Source organism: Eurosta solidaginis, chromosome 3 (genome assembly GCF_040869045.1).
Source record: "Eurosta solidaginis isolate ZX-2024a chromosome 3, ASM4086904v1, whole genome shotgun sequence".
NCBI lineage: Eukaryota > Metazoa > Arthropoda > Insecta > Diptera > Tephritidae > Eurosta > Eurosta solidaginis.
The window spans coordinates 184,640,536-184,664,557 of record NC_090321.1 but is presented as its reverse complement, the minus strand read 5'-3'; the positions used below and the strand labels follow the sequence as shown (position 1 = coordinate 184,664,557).

The following is a 24,022-nucleotide window of genomic DNA, read 5'->3' as shown; positions in this document are numbered from 1 at the left end:
CATCTGCTTCAAGCGCTTAATTAGGCGAGCTCTAATTAAATTAAAAACATTAGTTTTCTACTATTTTTTCGGTTTAAATTCAAGAAATTATAACTCAGGCTCATATTGAATTTTAAAATTTTATTGGAAGTTCGGGACTAGAATTTTAAATTTGCTAAAGGTGGAACTTCTAAAGTGGAACTTCTAAACTTGAAAGAAAGTGAATTTAAATTGGTATTTTTGAGATTGGTTTGTAATATTTTTAATTGAAAGTGGAAGAGATGTAGTTCCTTTATTTGGGTTCATAAAAACTCGTTTACCATAGCACTACCCACCACATATAATACTAAACTGCGGACTTTCCTACAGCAGCTTCATCTGTTGTATCAAGTTTCACTTGACAGGCTTACAGAAAGCACTTATAGAATAATAACCAACTAAAGCAGTCTTTGCAATGGGTTGGATGCTGTTAAAAAAGTTTCGTTTCAAGTTTACACTCTGATTCTATTTCTTTAATCCAATTAAAAACGCATACATTTACAGTGTAAATTTGACGCATACACACAAACAAAAACGAAGTAAGATTAGAAAGCGAAAGAAACGCTTTTGCATTGAGCTGCAGTTATTGACCAGCAACATAGATCACTAAACAATTTCTATTTGCCAGATACTTATGTCCGCCTTAATACAAATAAACACTCGACTTGTATTTATTGTATTTCAATAAACACACACACTTATACATATTTTTGCTGAACAAGTAGCAATGAACGAGCGTTGACTTGTAGTGCATTAGAAAAATTGTAATAGAAATTTTTCAATATCAAAAAAATAAAGCAACAAAAAGAAAAATAGAAAATTATAAACGAATGATGGCTTGCGCTTATTGCTTAAGCGATATTTTACTCCTATGATATTGTTTAAGGTGAGATCATATACCCATATGTACCAATGGAAGTGTCTGCATGTAGACTTGCTGTAGCCGTTTACATACTAACAGCAAAAACAAATAATAATGAAGAAGGCCAGCTCAGCGACCAGCCAGAGAAATTCTTTTACATTAAGCGAAAGACTGCTAAAGCTACGCAGCGTAAAAAGTTGGCAGAAGTGGCAGCGAAACGTGATTGTTAAATTATGGCAAGTGATAATGGAACGAAAAATTGTTAAAACTTAACAAATAAATGCACTTGCAAGAGTAACCATGTATGCAGATTGTACTTACATGGTGGTGTATAACTTGAAATGTTGGTTGTTTGCATTTGCTCACTTCTTCTTTTTGTGCTACTGATAACATGTTTAGACTTACTTTTGGTTCAAAACTAGCACATGAGAAGCTAATGTTTTTATTAGGTTATATTGAACTCGCCGGTCCATCAGGACCTCACATAAATTGATTTAGTCCCTTGTGTTCCCAGAAGTTTGTTAAACGACCGAACTGAAAACTCCCCTATCAAAAACCAGCACCTATGTTATAAAATAACGCCGCCCTCTTGCAAATACAAAAAGCTTTCTACGACTTTTGCACTTGCTGCTTCTAGATCTGACAGCTGTGTCAATCCTAGTAGCTGTAGTCTTAGCCAGGAAAGCGCAGGCACGAGCCCAAAGCGTGTTTGATCATTTCCTCCTTCAACTCGCACTTCCTACATCTGTTTTCGCTGACCAAGCCTAATTTAAAAGCATATGCCGCCAGAAGGCAGGGCTAATCAGAATACCCGTGATGAGTCTGCAGTCGTCTCATTTTGATGTTACGAGTAAGTTGATTAGCCTAAAGTTTTAAGAGCAATACATGATATTCGACGCATTGCAGCTGTACGCTTGGGTAAACGCCTTTGCCGCTATGTCGATCATGTGCACCTCTCGCCTTATCTTAATCTCGCCCAATGTAAATGAGATGTCTATCGAGCAAGCTTTTTGACAACAAAACTATTTAAATTGCTTATTAAAATAAAATTTAAAAAATACAAAATTTTTAAGTCGAAACAACTTTTTTTCTTTGATGTTACATTTGGACCCCCAATTACTTTGTTAACGGGATGCAAAAGATTACTCAAAAGATCAATTGTCTGTTTATTAGTTCAAAAGAATAAGTTAAAACCTTTAAAGCAGAAATCGCAAATAACAGTTTGCTAAGGAAAGTTAAGAAGCCACAAATGAAATCGAAACTTGACGTTGTGCTATCGATTTGTTATCGACAACAACCGTTATCGATGAGTTGTCGCTTGTCATCGACGAAGGTTCTACAATTTATAATCGATAGCAAACGTCATTGATGCCCTATCAGTTTGTTAACAAACATTTATCGATTTGCTATCGAAAAGTATTGGCTTGTTATCGAAAATATTTTGATTTGTTTCCGAAATAGAAATGGATTTGTCATCGAAAAGCCGTCGATTTTTTGTCGGATGTGTTACCGACTTCCTACCGACGACATATCGATTTGTGATTGGTGATGTTCGTCGTAAAATGCTACTTAAAAGGACATAATTTAATATAAAGAGTGGTCAGAAGTTGTTTGTCGCCGAGAGTACTGAATTCGTAGCCGAAAGGTGACTGCAAGTGTGTATAATACTTTCCCAAGTAATTGTGAAATGTTTGGCGGTTATAACAACAACAATAGCAACAACATCGAAAAATAGTAAGCTTGCTTGAATTATAACTGTTTTACACAAAGTTTGGTTATGTGCTCGTTTTCGCTCAGAGAAGCTTATTTGTATGTATGTATGAACTTAAAGAGAATCGAAATCTGAGATTTTCAAATACCGTCGGTTTTATTGTTATTTGTAATCTGATTTTAAAATTTGAGAGGTCAAAATTTTCGCCTTCGAACTCTCTATAGTTCCTTTAAATATACTTTTGAGCTGTAAATCCGTTTAAAAGCGTTTCTGCTAAGCCTGTGATTTTCTATATGAAAACAAGTTGCAAAGAGTTTAGGAGGATTCGAAAATCGATTGCCAAATAATCAAGTTACAACAAAAAATCCATTTCGGCTATATTTCAAGGATGAACAAATATTTGAACGAGACCTTCCTAACACAAGCTTCAAATTAAGTGGCGGATCGATTCGTACAGTTTTGCTACCTAAAATTCCAGGTTGGACAACTGCCTTGCCAGGCTGTACTCCTTGTCGTTAAGAATGTAGTTTAAAATAACACTATTATCTCTCAAATAGGTCTTGAAAACCCATTCTTCTTTGCAGTGTCACTAATGAGCACATATTTGAGAAATGTGGAGGCTTAGAAAGGAGGATTATACTTTTTCATCTTCAGTCGAGTAAAGCAGATTTTAGTATTAAGCGTTCCAGTGTTTTTTAGAATAAATGAAGAAAGGGTCTTTGCCATGTAGCATTTGGCCACTGAGCGGTTTAGTTAATCTGCTTTGGAAACGAAACCCACTTTCCGCTTTTCCAGGATACCAACGGGGCGGGGTACCAAGTTGCATTATAACTGGTAAGGTAAATTTTTGATCTAAAAAAGCCTTCATTTTCAAAGCAACGAAGATAATATTTTCACAACAGTTTTATATTCCCTGTAAATGTAAAACCTTGTTGTAATTGCTTTTTGTTTCAAAAATTCTTTACATTCAAATTTATAATTAAATTTCAGCTCAGTAAATTTAAAAAGCATGGTATGTCATAGCAAGTTGCTTGTTTGGTTTTTGTTAAAAGAAAAAAAAATTAACACAAATTTCCCAACATGATTTTTCAATTTGAACATAAAAATTATATAGCATTTTTATTACTATAACTTACAAGCGTGAAAGTGCTTTGAATATTGTGAAACTTAAGTGTAATTTACACATAATTTTTCACCCAAATTGGCGTCCGAGCTGCTGTTAACTGTTTGACGTTGGTACAAAAGACTTAAGAAACAAACGCTTTTTAAGCTACATTAAACGCTGATGGTCGACGAAATTTGCAGTGCGCTTGTTGGCGTTTAAAAAGGTGTGTTTGTTTACGAGAATACCACTTTCTGTGATTAGAGAAAACTGCAGTGTGTGCTTATATGTTTAATAAATATACTAAAATATATTCAACCAGTGAAAAGCATTTAGCAACTTCTTGTAGCTCTTGTTATTTTTATCGCTATTTCACAAGCTTGTATCTTAGAATATATGTATGAGCATTTCTTTCAGTAAAAAAGCAAAATAATAAAAATTACAAAAAAAAAAAAAAAAAAAAAATACTTGAATTACTTACCGCCATTATGCACTTCAACTGTTTTAAATCCATTTGCTGATTGTACTAATGTGCTAATTATGAACAACGTTGTTATTAAGCACATGACAGAAATGATTGATTTGGATTTGCAGGTCAGCGTATGCATTGCATCTGTTGTTGTTGCTTTTGTTTTACTTATTGTTGCTTGCTTGGTTGCGCTCATAATTGTGGTGGAAATCCACGTGCTTTGACGGCGCACCGCTGTGCTAACCCACTTCAGCATTCCACAAAATATTTGATGGTGTCAGATAAGAATAATTTACAATACGTTGAATTTTCAAATATTTAAAATTTTTTTCGTATTGTTTTGTGCCAACACGTTTTGTTTTGTAATTGCTTTGTATAAGATTTTGCGATCAACGTTTTACTTGTTTAGAAGATTTTATTGTTCACTTTTTTTTATTATTTTTTTCTTTGTGGAACATTTGAAATTTACCAATTTATTTTTAAGCAGTTTAGCACAGAAAGAAGCCAAGAAAATAGAAAGAAAGTAAACACTGCAGGAAAAAATATGGCTTTTTGTTAAATTTATTTTTTTTTTTTTTGGTTTTGGTTCAGCTCAAATTTTGTCTTTTATTAGGGGGCACTTAAAGTTTCACGTAATTTCCATTGGTAAATAAACTGACTTTATTTTTATATAAATATGAAGTTTCAAAGTTTTTGTGACTTTTTTGTACAGTTCAATCATTGTGCCACACAATTTGTATAGACGCTCGCAAAAAATCACGGATTTGCTTCTACTATGCCTGATATGCAAAGAATGCAAGGTATAACCTTGCTCTTACTCTTGCTTTTGGGTCGCAACATTTTATTTCCATTTCAATCGCCCTACCTCTCATATCCTTTCCTTCCGCGATTTTTTTCGCATTCCTCTCTTGTTATCTTCTATCTCCTTTTCTCGATGTCTTTGCTTCTCTTCTTCTATTCCCGCTTCTTCCTTCCTCTCCCTCGTCCTTACCTTGTTCTTCCTCTTTTTTTCGCCGTATTCTTCATTTCCCGCTCCTTTAGGCTTGCTTCCTGTTTCCTCTTCTTCTCCCCTCTCCTTTAGATTGTCTTCGCTGACTCGCTTTAATACTTCTCTTCTAATTTTTCATCTTTTCTCTCTTTATTTTATTTTTTTTTTACTTCTCACCTCATTCACCTTTTTTCTTCAGCTGCCATTTCGTCATCCTAGCTTGTATTTTTGTCTTTTTCTTACCTTACCTTTCTAAACTACCTCCTTCTCTTCTAATGCGCTCTCTATAATTTTTTTCCACTGTCACTCCATCTCACTCTTCTGCTACCACTCATTTTACATACATAAAATAAAACAAATGTCGCTTATTTAGTTAACAAAGTTTTTTCCTCCAATAACGGGCGTACTTCCTCTTATTTCCAACATTGCATACAACTTTATGTTCTATGAAATCTGGCCAATTTTAATTCTAAGAGGTTTCCCTTCCTTTGCATCTCTCTCAGCTCACTGCGGCCATCCTATCCCTGCCATATTTCTTCCCATCTTATTGTTATATTGATCTCCCACATATCCGGGGTCATCATACCAGGTTTTGCTCTGTTTCTGAAAAAGTTGCGGTGATTCAGCGAATTTTACCATCTGGGAAAAGGGGTCACTGTATGAAATTTATCTAAAATAAACAATTCAATATAATTGAAGCCATTCTTGCCTTGATAAGATCCATTTTTGTTAATAATCGAGATTATAAGCTTTCTGTAGCTTAAGTTGAATCAAAATACAGGTAGCTACCAAATTTGATCAAAACGAGTTGACGAGTTTCAGGGAACACCGCGAACATACTTTATGACACGAACTTATTCAATTCCAAATTTGCGAGTGCTTTGATTTCACTTGATTTTAAAAGTGGTCCATTCACACTCTCTTTCCAATCAGGCCTATCTTATTTCTACTCATTTCTGTCTTCGTTTCCGTTTACGTCTTCGTTTGTGTTAACAGTGCTTGGAAATCCTAGCAAACAACTGGTTGATCTAGCCCCGCCCCCACGGGAGTTAAGGGAATATCTCCATAAGCACTATGACGAGATCCGGTACCAGCCAACACAGCTGTTTGACCCAGCCAAGTATAAGCAGGCCCTAAGTCAAATCCACACAGAATCGGTAAACGCTCTTGTCAGGATGCGCCCAGTAAGCCCTGTTAATAACATGCCATATCCTACCCTTGAAGAAGAAGAAGAAGCACGCTTCCAAGGGAGACACGAGTTACCCAGGTCCAACTTCGTTCTGGATACAGTAACAGGTTAAACTCTTACTTGTCCAGAATCAACTTCGACATACGTAATGAATCTCCTACATGCGATGTGTCCCTACATGACACCAACCATCTTTTCAATTGTAATATGGAACCTACGCCTCTAACACCAATCTCCCTATGGTCCGCTCCTGCTGAAACAGCCAGTTTAATTGGACTCCCGTTAGAGGACTTTGATGACAATTTGTGAGTGGTCGTGCCCATTTAATGGGGCGAAGCACTGTTAACACAACAACAGCAAGTCTTCGTCTTCATTTCTGCAATCGTCTTTGTTTCCGCCTCCGCTTGGTTTTCAGTCTTCATCCTCATCTCTGTATCCGTTATCCTTTTTTGTCTTCGCCTTCACCTTTGTTCATGTGTTCTTCTCCATCTCTGTCTCCGCCTTCACCAACATTTACGCCCTCGTCCCCGCGTCTTTGCCTCCTTTTTCATCTCTGTCATTCATTTACTGCCGTTGACGTCCGTGTCTCCTCCTTCGCCTCCTTCTCCATCCCCTTCTTTGCCTTCAGCTCCTTCTAAGTCTTCTCCCTTGTCTTCGGCTTCGCGTTCTTCCCAGTCTACTGTTCCTTCTTCTTCTTTATTGATTTAGTTTCTATGATAAAGACACACACACTTACAATTATGCTTCTATCGAACTCAAATGACATTAATCGTAACAAAATTACAATTCTCACCGATAATTTTCGTTACGGCTTCTACTGTCTGCTACTGTTTGATGAACTCATAAACTAAGTATTATTGTAGCGCTTAGAATTTTATATGGCCAAGCCACGCTGATATATTATGCTATTATTTTAATTGTTGTTATATTGATATTAAAGAAAAAAATTTACAAAATACCGCTATTCTAAGTACGCTAAATCATTCGCCACATTCAAAGTGCATTGGCGATTGCAAAATATTACAACAAATGAAGATTGAGCGGCTAAAAACTAGAGAATGACTGGTACATAAGTACATCTGGGTTGCAGAAGCAATGAACGAAAGACTGAAGCAACGAACTCGTTTTGTTGTATTGATGCTGCAAAATACTTTTCTCTATTATAATTATTCGAGCTAACGTTGTTGCTGTCATTTGTGACTAGATGCATGTGTGTGCATGTTTATCGATTGTGAATGCGCTTGTTGTTGTAATTGGCGATTTGTTCTTGTATTTCTTTTTTGCAATTTATTTATTAAAGAAATACACAAAGTAACACTGAAAGCGCACATCGAAGCGTTGAGCTGCTGATAATTTATGCGATTAATGAACGAGAAATGAATATAAGTAAAGAATATATTTATGTGAGCATGAGTATGTCATAACAATAAAGTAATGTGTGCTTGTGTGTGTGAACTGAAAGCCCAACAACCGCTGAAACTAATAGGAACCATCAGGCGTTAAGCACAACAAAGCAAAATAAAATTTGCCACTACTTACTAAAACTACAACGTCAACAACGCGCAAAGAGGTAAAAAAGGTAAAGCGGGCCAAAGCAACATGCATATAAAAAAAGATATATATGAGAATGTTTGGCGGTCGTGATAACTGCACAACGCCTGAGTTAGCCGCTGCTGCGCCATATGTGTGAGTGACCCATGTGTGTGTGTTAACGGTTTGACTAGCAGTGACAGCAGTTCATTGTTTTCTTTTTTTACTACAGGCTTTCTGATAGTCCGGTAAACTAACTGTGTTCTCGAGCGTTTCGCATGCAAGCCAAATCGAAATCGGAGCGACCTATGTGCAGAGTTATTCTCAAGGAAAAAAAAAACAAACTACTCAGAGACACTAATTAACATATTTTAAAATGCTTGTTATTTTGCTACTGCTGATGGAGTTTAGCTTCGGTGTTATATTTTTGTTTTCATCACACTTTTTTACTTTTACACACACCTAAGATGTATGCATATGGACTAATCCAGGGCAAGGTTAACACGGCCAGAAACTTTTGTGTTTTAATACAAGGACTTTTTACTCTGAAAAGAGGCGTTGTGATTACTTACTTACTTAATTGGCGCTTAACCGTTTAAATGGTTATGGCCGTCCAACAAGGCGAGCCACTCGCTCCCTTTCTCTGCCAATCCGCGCCAATTGGTCACACCAAGGGAGTTTAAATCGTTTTCCACCTGGTCCTTTCAACGGAGTGGGGGCCGCCCTCTACCTCTGCTTCCATGGGTGGATTCTGATAGAAACACTTTCTTGGCCGGAGCGTCATCTTTCATTAGCATAACAAAATGATTAATATTAACAAAAATCCCAGGCGTCGGTAGCCCATTGACCTGTCTCAGAACTTCTTTAAGAAAAAAATTAATTAAATTCTGTGAAAAGACTCGTTTTCCAAGCGGAAATATTAGCCGTAACCAAAGCAGTAGGAACACTGGAAGAGAACAGCTTAAACTGCAACCATTTTAACTTTTATATTGACAGTCAAGCAGCAATTAAGGCAGTACTGTCGCATATCACAGCATCTAATGCGTGCTAAAATGTAAGCAGTCTCTGGAGAGAATCGGGACAGGGAGAAGCGTACATTTATATTGGGTCCCAGGGCATATGGGAATAGATGGGAATGAAAAAGCAGATGAACTAGCTAAAAAGGGTGCACCCCATGAAACTTGCTCTGTAGACATCCCAATTAGACTGGGAGAGATTAAGAGAAGGCGGGAGGTGCACATGATCGATCAAGCGGGAAAGGCGTGGGTTCAAGCGCGGGGCTGTAAAGTGTCGAAGATTATGTGTAGCTCTTACAACCTTAGACTAACAAAGTTGCTTCTATCATTAAAAAGAGAGGACTGTAGGCTTTTGACGGATATTCTGACTGGATACTGCCTTCTGGTGTCACATGCCTTTAAATTAGGCTTGGTCTCTGATAGCAGATGTAGGAAGTGCGGGTTGGAGGAGAAAACGATCGAGTAAGTTCTGTACTAGTACCCTGCGCTTGCCAGGTTAAGACTCCAGCTATTAAGAGTAATACAGCTGTCAGATCTAGAAGCAGCAAGTGGCTTAAGTCTTAGAAAGCTTCTAGTATTTGCCAAGAGGACGGAGTTATTTAATAACAGAGGTCCTGGTTTTTGATCGGGGGTTTCAGTTTGTTCGTTAAAAAAAATTTCTGGTAACACTACGGACTCAGTCATTTTATGTGAGGTCCTCATGGACCGGCCAGTTCGACCTATCCTAACCTGTGAAAATACATCTTGAAAAAATTCTACATTTGATGTGACAACAACGTGACATGTTTAGCTTAAGGGTAGTATGAATATCATAGAAATTATTAAAAAATTTCCCATATACACATTATTTAAGTCTGGAAAGGTTTCTGTTGCTGTAGTCATGAGAATTTATTCGTAGTGCAAAATGGCATCCTATGAAAGCTAGAAGGGAACTGGAGACACATACTGTAAATAATAAAGGAATCAGCTTTTTTGTATTTAAATAAGATTTATTTTGGTTTGTTTGTACATTATGTAGCCTTTTCCAAAACGTTAAAATAAAAAAATAAAAATAATAATAATTTTTGTCTCTTCTAGATATGAAAAGATGGGAACTTTGATGGCTTGTGGTAAGAGCGAAATCTAATAAACGAGAAAGTTATAACACAAAAGTTGGTAAGTAGAGTTTTTATATAAAAATATTTAAAAAAATTTAAAAAGTGTCCAAAGATATAGGGAGCCTTAGAATAACGCAATATGATTGTAAGTATGACTTTCTGCTAATTTGGTCTGTGGTTTTATATTGAGCAGTTTGCGTGGCCTAAAAATCTGAGAGCCTTAGATAAAAATCTTCCACGACATAAACATAATTGAGTATCACATTAACTAAAAAATTTGAGTTTGGCATTTAGATTTGTAAGAGCTAGTTGTTCCGGTACAGAGACTGCTGACTTTGACCATAATTTCCACAACTTAAGTCCCCAAAATCTGAAAGAATAAGCCTTTCCAAAACCTTTGCTCATTTTCTGACTGTATTCTGTGACACAATTTCAATCGGGAGAACGACCGAAGTAAAACTTAAATTCAAAGTTGACATGCAAGGCGCTACAACTCGAGAAGGAAACAACTTCAAAATTTTCTACATAAACTCAAAGAGATGCTAAAAGCATGCAATTATGGCGTTGATAAGGGATAAGGGGCGATTCAAGCTAACTAAAAAGCGATAAGATGGTCTATCCTAAAGTACACAATGTGCCTTCTGATATATACCTAGAAGTTATTGCATTGCGAAACGGGTGTCACACTGAAACAATTCTGTAACTGAAATCTAGTATAAGGCTATCAGTACAAAAGTGATGTAACCCACAATTAAATGTTTTTTTTTCGTTCTCCATTTTTTTTGTATTTTCAGTTAAAATAGCATAGTGGTGGACTAAAAGTTGCTAAAATTTAGCTAAATTTGCCTAAGCCTGGAGCTACACTACTTTGCTCTGACAGTCTCACATATCAAAATGCATAAGCTTCTCCGAAGGACGCATTGCTTTACTCTTCATATGGAAGAAAGTCTGAAGCACCCTACAGTAAAAAAAATTGTCAAAAACCATTGTGAATTTTGAGAGGCCTAGATTTAAAACTGATCAGGCTTTGAAACTTCAAACGCACAGAAATTTCGAGAACTGCAATTAAAAAGTTTCGTAAAATTTTCTTACATTTTCGCATTTTTGAGATTGGTTTGCATAGTTCAGAATTCGTGAAAATTTTTTCTTAAAATATCGAAAATAAAAAAAGAAGGATTTAATTTACTCCTGTGTATGAGTATATGAATAAAATTTTTTTGAAGAAGTTTAATTTTTTTTATATATTCCAGTCAAAATTTGTGCAAACTTGTTTGTAAACCACACCTCACATAAAAGTGCTATAAAAGGTTCAAAGATGAATCTGTATGCACCATAAAATTAACTTAGGTTCACACAGCAGAACAATTTTAGTTAAACAGGTTCGCACGGGGCATATAGCTCCCCTCTCGGTTAGTGATGAAAAATGGAGATTTTAATATTCAGTTTCTCTCGAACTTTCCTTTGTCTTCTAGACTTAATTTTCAGGTACATTCGGCCAATGTGATACCTTTGCGGACCAACCCGTGTTTGATATGTGTAATCATTAATTAGTTTCCTATCATAACTTTGTTACTGCAAAACTTTGTTCCAAACTCTAATGCGTAACAGCAGCAAAATGAAAACTCGTTGAATTCATATTTTGGCACAAAAATATAGTATGTACTTAAAATAAACTGTCATTACTTTCGATGTTTGCCTTAATAAAGTCAATAGCAATTGTTATGTAGAGGCAGGATTTATTTTGAAATCCACGCAGCTCGTAAAATATATAAATGTATATTTACACTTTACTATTTAAAGCTTTATATAAAATATTTGTTCGACATTTTTCTCAATAAAAGTTTCACAAATCTTTAATTTTAGTTGCACAAGTATTTGCCTTTTTAATTTATTATATTTCACTACATTTTATTTGAGCTCCCACAGTTTAAAAAAAAGGAGTCACATTCATAACACGAAAACGTACACTTTGCTTCAAAAACCGCGCATTACCGTTAAATTTATATATTTCTTATTAAACGGCCAAAAATGTCCACCGAATTATTAATATGACTAAAACGATTTGCCGCACATGCGTCCATCAGCCTGGACGTTCAACATATAAGTGTGTGATTTTCTCTGTTGCTGGTGTAAATTGCTTTTAGACGAAGCATAGATAACGGACACATTTTTTTGTGCAACTTTCACTTTAGCAGCAGCAGCAGCAGAAGCAATCGACAACAATGAGTACGAGTAACAGAAAACTCGAGCTCAGCACTAAACATTGGCTCATATATTTACCATAGAGCCGGCACAATAAAGTTGATAAAAACTACAATAAAAATAAAAAGAAAACAACCAAAAAAGAGGTTTATAATAGAGCAACAAAAGGTAACTGTTGGGCTGAATGTCACTCGCGGCTTTCGGCTGTTGTTGTTTGACTTTCTTGTTGTCCAAAACCATGAATGAGGTTGTTGTAGAGAGAGCGCTGAGTAAAGGGTTTTAGCAAGTAATTTATTATAGTGAGCATGGGAGAGTAAATAAGAGCGGAACTGCGTTTTTTGAGAGTTATGGTGTTTTCAATACTATTGGGGAAATTTGCTTTAAGTGTATGTATATTTAGTTTTTTTTTAAGTCTTAGCATAGATAATTTGTATAATATTTTAATCATAATTATAAACTAATGAATTTAAATTTTATTTTTGAACGTTAATACAGACTCTGCTTCCAATTCATTTACTTTATTAAATATAATTTAATTAAATCATTTTTTAAATGGTTTTTAATATTTTGAACTTTGAACTAAAAAAAAAATTTTATTAACCTTTAAGTTTTATTAATCTTCCTTTAATTTATTGTTGTACTTTGCTAATGATTGTTCATTTCTTTTGATACCACTAGTTTCATTTTTTTGTTTCGCTTTCAAGTTCGTTTCTTAAGTCTTTTGTTATTTTATCTAATTCCGCATTAAGTTCATTTCTTAAGTCTTTTGTTAGGTGTTATGTAATTGCATCTTATAAATCGAATTGGTACAAACATGTTACCGTCAATAACGCGATCGAAATTTTGTTTTATGAACGGCGAAAGGAGCCCTCTGCAAATGAAATAATTATCCATAAGTTTTAAGGAAAATGGCTACTTAAATTATTTTTTACATTTCATCATAATATTAAGAGGAACAATTTTATTTATAACCAACACTTTAAAATGTTAAAGAACTGCGAGATGGAAGAATTAACACGTGAAGCAAATCTAGCGAAAAATATTTCTGCTCCGTTATTTGACGTAAAATTCCAACTGTTGAGGGGATCGTAACCACTCAGCGGTGCGTTCAGAAAGTTATCCCTCAACCACTGAAGGCGCCAATTGACATCTTTATTGTTTTAGGGTTTATTTAGTGAAAAATACAAAATTTCCTCCTACTTTCACGCAAAATTTCTCGAATTAGATTCATACGTCTTAAAGTACCATGCGCGTGCGCTTACTAAACATAACTGAATCGGTTGGCAAACGGTGCATGCCATTTAGTGTGGTGAGCGTTGTGTGGTAGCTTAATAATTGGAACACATTGCAAGAGCTAACAGAGAGTTAGCACTGTATCTAACAGACTGTTCAAACATTAATGTCTTCATTCATTGCATAAAACAGCCAACAGTGATAGGAACTTAATTTCGATGCAACCTGCATGTCATGACGCTTGGAAATTGTTGCATGTTGTATTATGTTTGATGCACACTTCAATTCTTTACGCATACTCTGCTTACTTGGTGAAATTTTTGGCCTATTGTTTGTCAGTAGCTTAAAGTTTGTCATTTACATATATTTGGTTTATGGGTGGTCTACTGGTAAATAAAATAACTTGTTTACTTTGTTATTGCTCTGCCTTTGGCAAAGAAACCTTTGTTTATTTAGTCTTTAAAAGTAATTGCTGCATTTGTATTCTGTTATGATTTGACTTTATAACATAAATACCTACACAATAAATAAGCTTTGTTGTATTAGATAGGAATTCTGCATACATGGTTTTCCCATTCATGACAAAATTATCATGGTTCATGCCAGCAGTTTTCATGATAGTTTTTGGTTAATTTAGAGATTTATGGTATCCTTTGGAAGCTTTCTTCGAATAGTTCCGAAACTTTTCTGTGATCATTTCAAAGCTTTTTCCAGATAATTGTCATGTTCTTCTTCACTTCACAGCCATTTCCTGAGACTATTTCATCAATAATTCGGGATAGTTTCAGGACTATCTTTGCGTTCTTTTCGTATTTTTCGCTGGGCTGTTTCGAAGTAATTATTTTCAGTATTATTTTCGAATTGTTTAAGCTATCTTATGTGATTATTGGTAGATTGTTGCGCGACTAGTTTTGACAAGTTCTCTAAAATATTTCGCTATTGTTTTGAGAATCATATCGGGACTACATCGAAATCATCATAGTGCCCAATGTTTGAATCATTTTAGGAGTATTTTAAAAAACCGTTCCTCGCTATCTTGAGTTATTGCGAGAACTTTTGGGCCATACCAGGATAATTTCAAGAATTCCTTTCAATAATTTTAGTATTATCTCTGGATTATTTCAGAACTGCTTGTGCTATATTTGTACGATTATTACAGAATACTTTCGTGACGAAGTCGTGATTGCTTTCTGAATAGGTGCGGGTTTCTTTTATGGGTTATACCAGATTAAAACCTATGCTATATTGGGGCTATAATGGGGTAATTTCGGGGTCATTTTAGTAAAATTTGACTATCTCCGTATCATTTAGGGGTTTCGCAATAACTCTTAGGCAATTTTTGTGGAACACCGAGAATATACACGAACAATTTTGAAGTTACTTCCGGATTGTTTCGGGATTGTTTGCGCTAACATTTTGCGATTATTACGGAATATTTTCACAAGGATTTTGGTACTAGTTGCGGGACTATTCCGGAATTCTTTTATGCGTCTTATGGCTACTAAACCTGGATCATATCGGGTTCATTTTAGCACCATTTCAGAAATATTTTATGTCAGGCTTTTAACTTTAACACGAGCAGACTACTAATAGTTTACATAAAATTTGCTCAAATAACAATAAAGGTAAATACCAAATCAAGCAGGAAAACCGTTAAAAAAGCAGAAATGGACTTTTTAAAATATGAGCTGTAAAGCTTATATTCCAAGAAAGATGAGATAAATGCTTACAATATATCCATTTAAGATTCGCAGAACAACTACCCACGACTGCATAAATGGAATGTTTCGACCGCATAAAGACATAATTCGATGAGGGAATACAACAAAAATACAGGTCTCTGAATCCGACATTGGATAAGCTGGCAGGACGACGAGAATATAACCAAAACCAAGACTCTCCTCTTTAATGACAAGATTGTTAACCTTACAACAGTGACCATTACCAAGGAAGAAGCACAACTTCTCGAAAAGGGCCTGAATAACAAAATCGTGGACCAAAATAAAATATCAAAAAACGGAGCAGTGAATTGTAGATGCGGAGATCGCAATATCATTGATACTAGAGGAGGAACAGGAGCACGCAAGACACATGAGCACGGAAATAATAAAGAAGAAGGTGAAAGCACAGGAAGGGCAAAAAGGTAATGCAGAATAGGAACAATAAAGAATCTACAGCATAAGTTTTGGAAAAACAATATTATCACAACAAAAGGGAACAAAGGAAACACCACTGTGCTAATCAAATAAGAGGAGTATATAACCAAAACCGAAGAACTCATATAGAAAATTAAATGTCGTAGAACAAGAAAGAATCACAAGCATGAATATCAGAAAGAAATCAAAGTTGAAAGTATGAAATTGCAACAAATATAGTACATTCTAACATGGCATAGAGATTACTCCAAATGAACCTTTCGGCTCCTCCACTGATTGTTCTACTAAAAAGCCAGAAGCCGAAAACACCAAGCAGGCCCATCATTAATTTTAAACCGGCATCATGTTAAAAAAATTGTCCAAATATTTAAAAACGAGATTGAAATATACTCTGGAGCTAAGGAACGAACACGCAATAGCTAAAACAACAGAATTAATAGAGAGACTTGAGACAATAGAGCTGACAAAGAACAGCAAATTGGTATCTTTTCGACATACAAGATTTATACCCATCCATACCACTATCGGAGACATTGGACATAGTTAGCTCAACAATAGTTTTAATACAAAAAACAAAGTGAAATGTATGCAAATCAAAAACACGCTAAGAACGACTTTAAATCAAAATTATTTCCAATTTAACAATAAAATATATAGAAAAACAAACGGTATTGGAATGAAAGCCCCACATCAGCCCTTCTTATGGAAGTGGAACAAAAGTACTTACAGGAACTGAAGTTCAAATTAGGCGTGTAATTTTACGCTAGATACGTGGATGATATAATATGCCTTTTAACTACTAATAACGAATAGCTTGTACTGGAATAACTCAACAAAAAGTTGACAATGTAAACCGAAAAAGACGGAGGAATCAACTGCGTGAACCTCACGATAAATATTGAAAAAGTTGCCAAAAGATTTAACTACGACATATCAAGAATACCAACGGCCAACGGCCACCGACACAATAATACGTAATACCTCAAATTAACCTCAACAGCATAAAAATGCAGCATTAAAGCATTTGGTACATATATTTGAAAGAACACCTCTTAGAGAGAGCTTGAAGTAATACATAACATTGCTGCAAACAACGGATATAAAAAAGCATTAGTAAATAAGCTCATAAGGACGCATGGAGTACTAAAAAGAAATTATGAAAAGGAAAATAATAACACCTGGACAACTATGACATACACTGGAAAAGCAACATATAAATTGACACACTTTTTTTTAAAATACAACATTAACACAGCGTTCAAAACATCGAAGAATCTAGGGCGAAAACTGACTAACACTAAGTCAGAGGAACCGTTAAGTAGCCACGGCTTATACAAGTTTACCTGCGGATGCCAACACAGATACATAGGACAAGCAGGATGGCAAATAAGAACGAGGTTCAGAAAACTCATACAGATTACAAGAAAAAAACATGGAATCCAAACATTATACCAGAGTCTAACTACGCGAATCACATGGTCGAAAATGAATGTCCCTAGCAAAAATGAATAAAACAGTTAGCGTCCTTCGCATAGAAGAAAAAGGCAGACGTCGGAACGTACTCGAAAACATGGAAATCTACAAACAGAAAACATTCGACGGTAGAATAATAAACGAATAGATAAACACAATTTCTGATACAATATTTGAGCTTTTAAAATTTGTTTACAAGAAACAAAGTAATCCCATTGGTACAACATACAACCACACAACAATAAATGCACCAAAGCAACAAACCCACAAAGAAGGTCTAACGACTAGAATTGCTGATTTTTACCTGCCGCAGTCAACCACACAAATCCATCGGTTCTGAACAAACATACAGCACATACACATAAATACACACATTCATTTTCACAATACGTGCTCATATACCTACGAACTATAAATACAAAAAAAAAAAGCGGCAACAACAGATCAGAACGAAAATCGACACTGATGATGGCACACTGCCGAAACCTGTTTGTATCAAGACCAAATTTGACAAGGATGACTAAAAATCGTTCCAATATACATTTACCTAAAACTTAGGTTGTGTTTACATCATTCAAATTTAGATATGAGTAGCAGCTTCTTAAAACAAAAAGTCATATCACATAATGCATCTAATCCATTAATGCATTCCATTGTTGCTAATTTAAGCCGCCGTCCCTATATTGTTTCAAATAATAAGGATGATGGCAAATTAAGTAACGAAAGATAGCGCTTAAATATGCTATAATATAAAAAACCACCAACCAGTGAATGACCATACATTTATTTATATTCAAGCACCAAGACCGTCTAACAAACACTTGAACCAGATAAAAGAAAAAAAAAATAGAAACCAAAACAAAACTGAAATTAGAAAACAGCGTGAGAATAACAATAAAAATCTAGTTAAAAAAATTGCTTATTACATCAATTGAATCTACTTACGTACATATATACAAAATGAGCAGCAAAACAAACCGACCGCCAACAAAGTCATCTAAGCAAACACTTTCGCTGACGCTTTGAAGCACAAAATACAAAACGAACGCAGAAGCCTTTCGCTTTCGCGGCAGGTTAAGCGTGCCACCGCACCTTCTTAGTTAATGATAAAAGCCACCAACATTATAACAATACATACACACATATATACATACGTTGTAACAGACAAATTTATCTTCGCTTGACCACCAACACCACCACAATTACTAACAATTAAATCATCATGTCGAACTCAGCCTGTTGAAATTACATTGCAGCAGCTACGTAATTATGTATGAGGGTATGTATGTATGTATGTTCATATGTTGACCGCAAGTTGAGTTCAGTGTTTGTGTTTTGTTTTTTTTTTTTGTATTTTTGTTGATGGAAATTTGTTGAAAAAATTCATTAAAAAAGTAGCATAAAATTCAGATGCATGAAAATTATATGAATTTGTTTTTTTGCTTATATTTTAAAAAGCAACAACACTTATTAAAGAAATTATAACAATAAAGCGCATGTAGAGAAAAAATGTTTATTTCATTGATGAGTTGCGCCTTATGCCGCGATTGTTTGTAGCGATTGCAGAACAATCAATTCAATGGTTTTTCTCATAGATCTAGCTGCCGTTGTAGGTGCGTGCATTCGACGAGTGATACCGTAAATGGGCGAAATCATAAATTCAGGTAAAAAGCATAAAATATAGAACAATCGGCAAAACAACAAAAACTTAGCGGGCGGCATTATTAAATTATCAAAATTTGCTACGAATAATTCAAAGAAAGTAAAATTACAATCCGAATCTTAGGTGGTAGAAGAAGATGAAAAAGAAGAAGGATAAGAAGTTGAAAAACCTAAAAAAAGACACAGAAGAAGAAAAGCAAGAAAGAAAAGGTACAAAAAAAAGAGAAGTAAGAAGAAAAACTAGTACAAAAAGAATAAATAATAAGATGAATAAATTAAATAGAAAGATGAAGGAGAAAGAAACGAAGAAAAAGAGGAACCATAAGGAGAGAAAAATTAAGAGAATTATGAAGGGGAAGAGAATAAGAATTATTAAAAATTCTAGGCCAAGAAAGAGAAAACTAGAAAAGAGAAGTGGTAAGAAGGAAAGGTGAAAAATAAGCACAAGAAAAGGAAGAAAAATAAGAAAGTAAATAAGAAAAAGAAGAACGAAACAATAAGAAGTAGAATAAAACTTTACACAAGATGAAGAAACCGAAGCATGAGAGCAAAAAGAAGAAGAGGAGAGATAAGAAAAAAAACAAAGAATCAGAAAAAAATTAATTATAAAAAAAGAAAATGAAGAAGAGTCAAAAAATAAGTAGAAGAAAATCCTTGCGAGTGAAGAAGAAGATGAATAAGAATAAGAAGAAAAATAAGAGAAGGGGAAAAAATGGAAAAGAGAAAAGAAGAAGTCGAAAAATAAGAAAAAGAGCATGAGCGAAAAGAAGAAAAACAAAAGAGAAAAGAAACGAAAGCGTAATAAACTTAGGTAAAAGGGAATGTAAGATTATAAAGAGAAAGAGAAGAAAAAGAAGAAGGGAGGAGTGAGAAGTAGAAGATAACTACACCAAGAAAAAGGAGAATTAGAAGTAAATGATAGAAAAGCAGAAGAACAAGGAGAAAAGGAAGGAATAGAAGCAGAATAAAAAATTAGAATGGTGAAAATGAAAAAATCAGAAGACAAAGCCGAAGAAGAACAAGAAAAACAGAAAAAAAGGAAAAAAGATAAAAATAAACCAAAAATCGCACTACATGCTCGAAAACATAGAAATCGTATAGGCTTAAAGGTATCGGGTACTAAAAATGCCGGTGGCGGAGTTTGAAAGCTTCAGTCGTGCAACAATAGGTAGCCTGAAGTTCGATAACATCACCAGCGAAGAAGTTATATATATTACCTAATCTTTAGAGTTGGGAGTTGACTATTTCTTGGATGCGCGACTTATACGGGAAGCAGTTTGTTGTCAATAATCTAATAGTGGTTGCAAAAGCCGGTACCTATTGAGCCCGAAGAATACATGTCCTTCTTCTAAATCAGATGTCGTGTGTTTTGTGGAGCTGTAATAAGCCGACAAAAAAGGAAAAGTAGGCGAAAAGTAAGGAAGATACTTCATATAATTTCAATGCTGAAAATTCATCCATTCCGAATCCTCCTATTGTAAAGCCTGAGGAAGCTTTTCTCTTGCCCACAGTATTAAAGCTCTTATAAAGGAATACATTTTTGTATCCAATAAAGGACGTTTAACAATCGATTGCGCTATAGCATTTGTTGGACATATCGACCAGAAAATCTATTTGTGCAGAAAGCCCACACGAATCACAGAAAATGTGGTGAGTCGCCCACCGTTTGTTTTTTTTTTTTCAAATTATTTGTAACAATTCGCTTCAAAGTGTTTGATTTTTGCTGGCTCTTAAACCAGTATCGATTTTGCGTTTTTTTTACCAATTTCATAAATATTATTAAACATATTATTTTACCAACAAAAGTGGCTGCATAACCAATGCGATATATTCCCATTGATATAAAAACATGTATATGTGTATGTCAATATGTTAGTATGCCCCAAGCTTGTGGCATGAATTACCATACCAAATGCGCACATGACTAGGTAATTTTTCACCAGCTGCCACATACACGTAGATTAATAAACCAACCCATAATTAAGCAATCAACAGATCATCAATGCTACCTAACGCTTGCAGTCATCATCCAAATAGCAGTGCTCTTTGCTCCTATCCAGTTATTTATAGTTATCAAGAATTATCACTGCCATTTGTAATTGCTGTTTTTGATATACTAATTTTGTATGTTTGATATGCATTTGTAGACTTGTATTTCTTTCTTGCACATTGTCTTAATATTATCATTGATATGTCTCGGAAATGGTGCGGAATATGGCGTTGCTACTCTTAAGCGTGAATGTTGCCTGTAATTGTGCAATTTTATAGTAGTTGCATTTTCACAACGAAATTCACAATCCAGTTTGTTGCAATTATGTTTGTTTGCTTTAATACAATGTGGGTTAATTTCTATTGTTATTTTTTGTTGCAGATGCAAATCAGCGATGCATAGTAAATACTGACCTCGAGAAAGAACAATTTATATAAAAACAGGTAAAAGAGCCTAAGTTCAGGTGTAACCAAACATTTAATATCCAGCTGAGAGCTTCTGTCGTATAGTCCGATTCACCTCAGTTTTTTGACATAAAGTACTGCCAAAAGTGGGCGTATTTATTAACGATTTTTCTCACTTTTGTAAGAAATATCCCTTTTTATAAAAGAATTTAGCAGACCCGGCAGACCTTACCCTAACTTTGGTTTATCTACATAAGTTTTAAGAAATTTGTACCTCTTACTCTCCCTGCCCCTTTTCCTAATCCTTAATTCAAAAAAAAAAAAAGTATCGTAAGTGCTAATATAAGCAAATTTCCAAATTTCAGGCAAAGCGAACCATGAATATAATTTGGTCGAATAGATCGCTCCCTGGTCCACTTGACGGAAAGAAGCTTCTCAGGAAACTCCCCGGGTTGCTGGGGAAGTCATTTTGGAATAATATCGGTACTTTTTATACTCAGCGTACTTTGCGCACAGAGTATATTAACTTTAATTGGATAACGGTTGGTTGTACAGGTATAAAGGAATCGAGATAGATATAGACTTCCATATATCAAAATCATCAGTATCGAAAATAAATTTTATTGAGCCATGTCCGTCTGTCCGTCCGTCTACGATAACTTGAGTAAATTTTGAGGTATCTTGATGAAATTTGGTACGTACGTTTCTCGGCACTCATCTCAGATTGCTGTTTAAAATGAACGATATCGGACTATAACCACGCCCACTTTTTCGATATCGAAAATTTCGAAAAAACGAAAAAAGCGATAATTCATTACCAAAGTCGGATAAAGCGATGAAACTTGGTAGATGGGTTGAACTCATGACGCAGAATCGAAAATTAGTAAAATTTTGGACAATGGGCGTGGCTCCGCCCACTTTTAAAAGAAGGTAATTTCAAAGTTTTGCAAGCTGTAATTTGGCAGTCGTTGAACATATCATGATGAAATTTGGCAGGAACATTACTCCTATTACTATATGGTGTTAAAAATGGGCGAAATCCGACTATAACCACGCCCACTTTTTCAATATCGAAAATTTCGAAAAATGAAAAAAGCCATAATTTTATACCAAATACGTAAAAATGGATGAAACATAGTGATTGGATTGATTTATTGACGCCTTTACATATACAACTAAGAGCCACTTCCTTTCAAAACCTTCATTAATACCTTCAATTTGATACCCATATCGTACAAACATATTATAAAGTCAACCCTGGTCCACCTTTATGGTGATATCCCGAAATGGCGTCCACCTATAGATCTATGGCCCACTCCCTTTTAAAATACTCTTTAATACGTTCTATTTGATACCCATGTCATAAAAACACATTCCAGGGTTACCCTAGGTTCATTTTCCTATATGGTGATTTTCCCTTATTTTGTCTCCAAAACTCTCAGCTGAGTATGTAATGTTCGGTTACACCCTAACTTAGCCTTCCTTAGTTGTTTTATGTAATATAGGAATAAAAGCGGAATATTTTAAGTTGGTTTCGAGATCATTTTAGAATTTTTTGGCATTTTTTTTGGTATTGTTTTGAAATAATTTTGAGAATATACTGAGGAACAATTTGATACTATATCCAGATAGTTTGGGATAGTATTAGCAAATATTTCGGGATGATATTAGCAGGGTTTGAAAAATTCATTCATGAATACGAAAAGTGTTTGGGCTTGTTAGCGGTATGTTATTAGTTGGTTATCGACTTGCTATCGACAGAAACTGTTATCTTAAAGTTGTCGGTTTATAATCGGCAAATCAACGATATGCTTTCATTTTATTACTGGAAAAGCTAGCGATTTGTTATTGAAAAAATACCGATTTCTTAGCTAAAATATATCGACTGATTTATGTAATAGGAAATATGAAAATTCGAGCTAATGGTCTGAAAGTTAAAGCAAAAGCAATTGCTCGGTTTCTATTTACCCGTTGGTCCATTGTGATGTAGAAAATACCTTCGATGGCTGGTGGTATAATGAGGCAGGGGCCATGCTCGACATACATGTACATATGTCATCAATCAGTGTATGGTGCCCTAATCAGTTTATTCTGCAGCCGAAGTTGTTGGAGATATTGAAAGTGTACTTCCTCTGGGTTCGCCAGTTGCGAGCGTGTTCGCTGAAGGCCACATTTACCCATTTACCGGCTTATAAACTTAAGACGGCTTACCGTGGCTGCCTTGGTGTGATGGTAATGTGCTCCGCCTACCACACCGAAGATCCTGGGTTCACGCCTCGGGTACAGCAACATCAAAATTTTAGAAAACAGTTTTTTTTCATTTAGAAGAAAATTTGTCTAACGTGGTCAGCCCTCAGCATTGTTTGGCAGCAATCCGAGTGTACCTCTGCTATGAAAAGATCTCAGTGATCCTGTCCCGCCAATTTGTAAGAAAAATTGAAATGAGCACGACCATTATTGAAATTCACTCTATTCAGCAATTGTGTAAAACTCACCGCCATCCCTGCGCCTTTACCAATTGTCGTCACATCAACCAGCCTCTATAAATAACGGGGTTCACGGATTTTACCGTATTCACTGACTCCATTAAGAGTATTCACCTCAACGTACTGAAGCACTTCACCACCTTTTTTGACGACTTGAAGTCTCGCATGGGTTGACTACCGCTTACGTTGCCTAGAGTGCACCAACGTGGATGTATGAGTTGGTATTCAGCATAGCTTAATTTTTTTGGGGGTCACGAATGTCGCTTCAGTATCTGTTCAATATTATTTGTCCGCGATGGATACCTAAACTACTGAACCGCCTTTGAATTTATTTTGCACCCCGTGTGTAGTTTGATCTAACTTGAAATATAGGATAGGTTATATCTCAGTTTATAGTCGCACTATTATTTTATTGCACATTTTTTTATATGTTT

General features: G+C 35.2%; 1 protein-coding gene across 4 annotated transcripts in view; it reads right to left on the bottom strand.

The window, feature by feature from the left end:
* flz (filzig) overlaps positions 1-12,068 on the bottom strand; it is a 113,730-nt gene extending 101,662 nt beyond the window's left edge. Inside the window, exons 1-2 of one of the 4 annotated variants that reach the window (XM_067774233.1) lie at positions 11,975-12,068; positions 4,175-4,692 (exon numbers count right to left, since the gene is read on the bottom strand). In XM_067774233.1, the coding sequence (XP_067630334.1) occupies positions 4,175-4,418 (244 nt within the window). In that variant the 5' untranslated portion in view covers positions 4,419-4,692; positions 11,975-12,068. Of the gene's footprint in view, positions 1-4,174; positions 7,830-11,887 lie in introns of those variants that run through there. The other 3 variants (XM_067774234.1, XM_067774237.1, XM_067774231.1) reach the window with 3 other exon arrangements.
* Between the last annotated feature and the right edge of the window lie 11,954 nt (positions 12,069-24,022).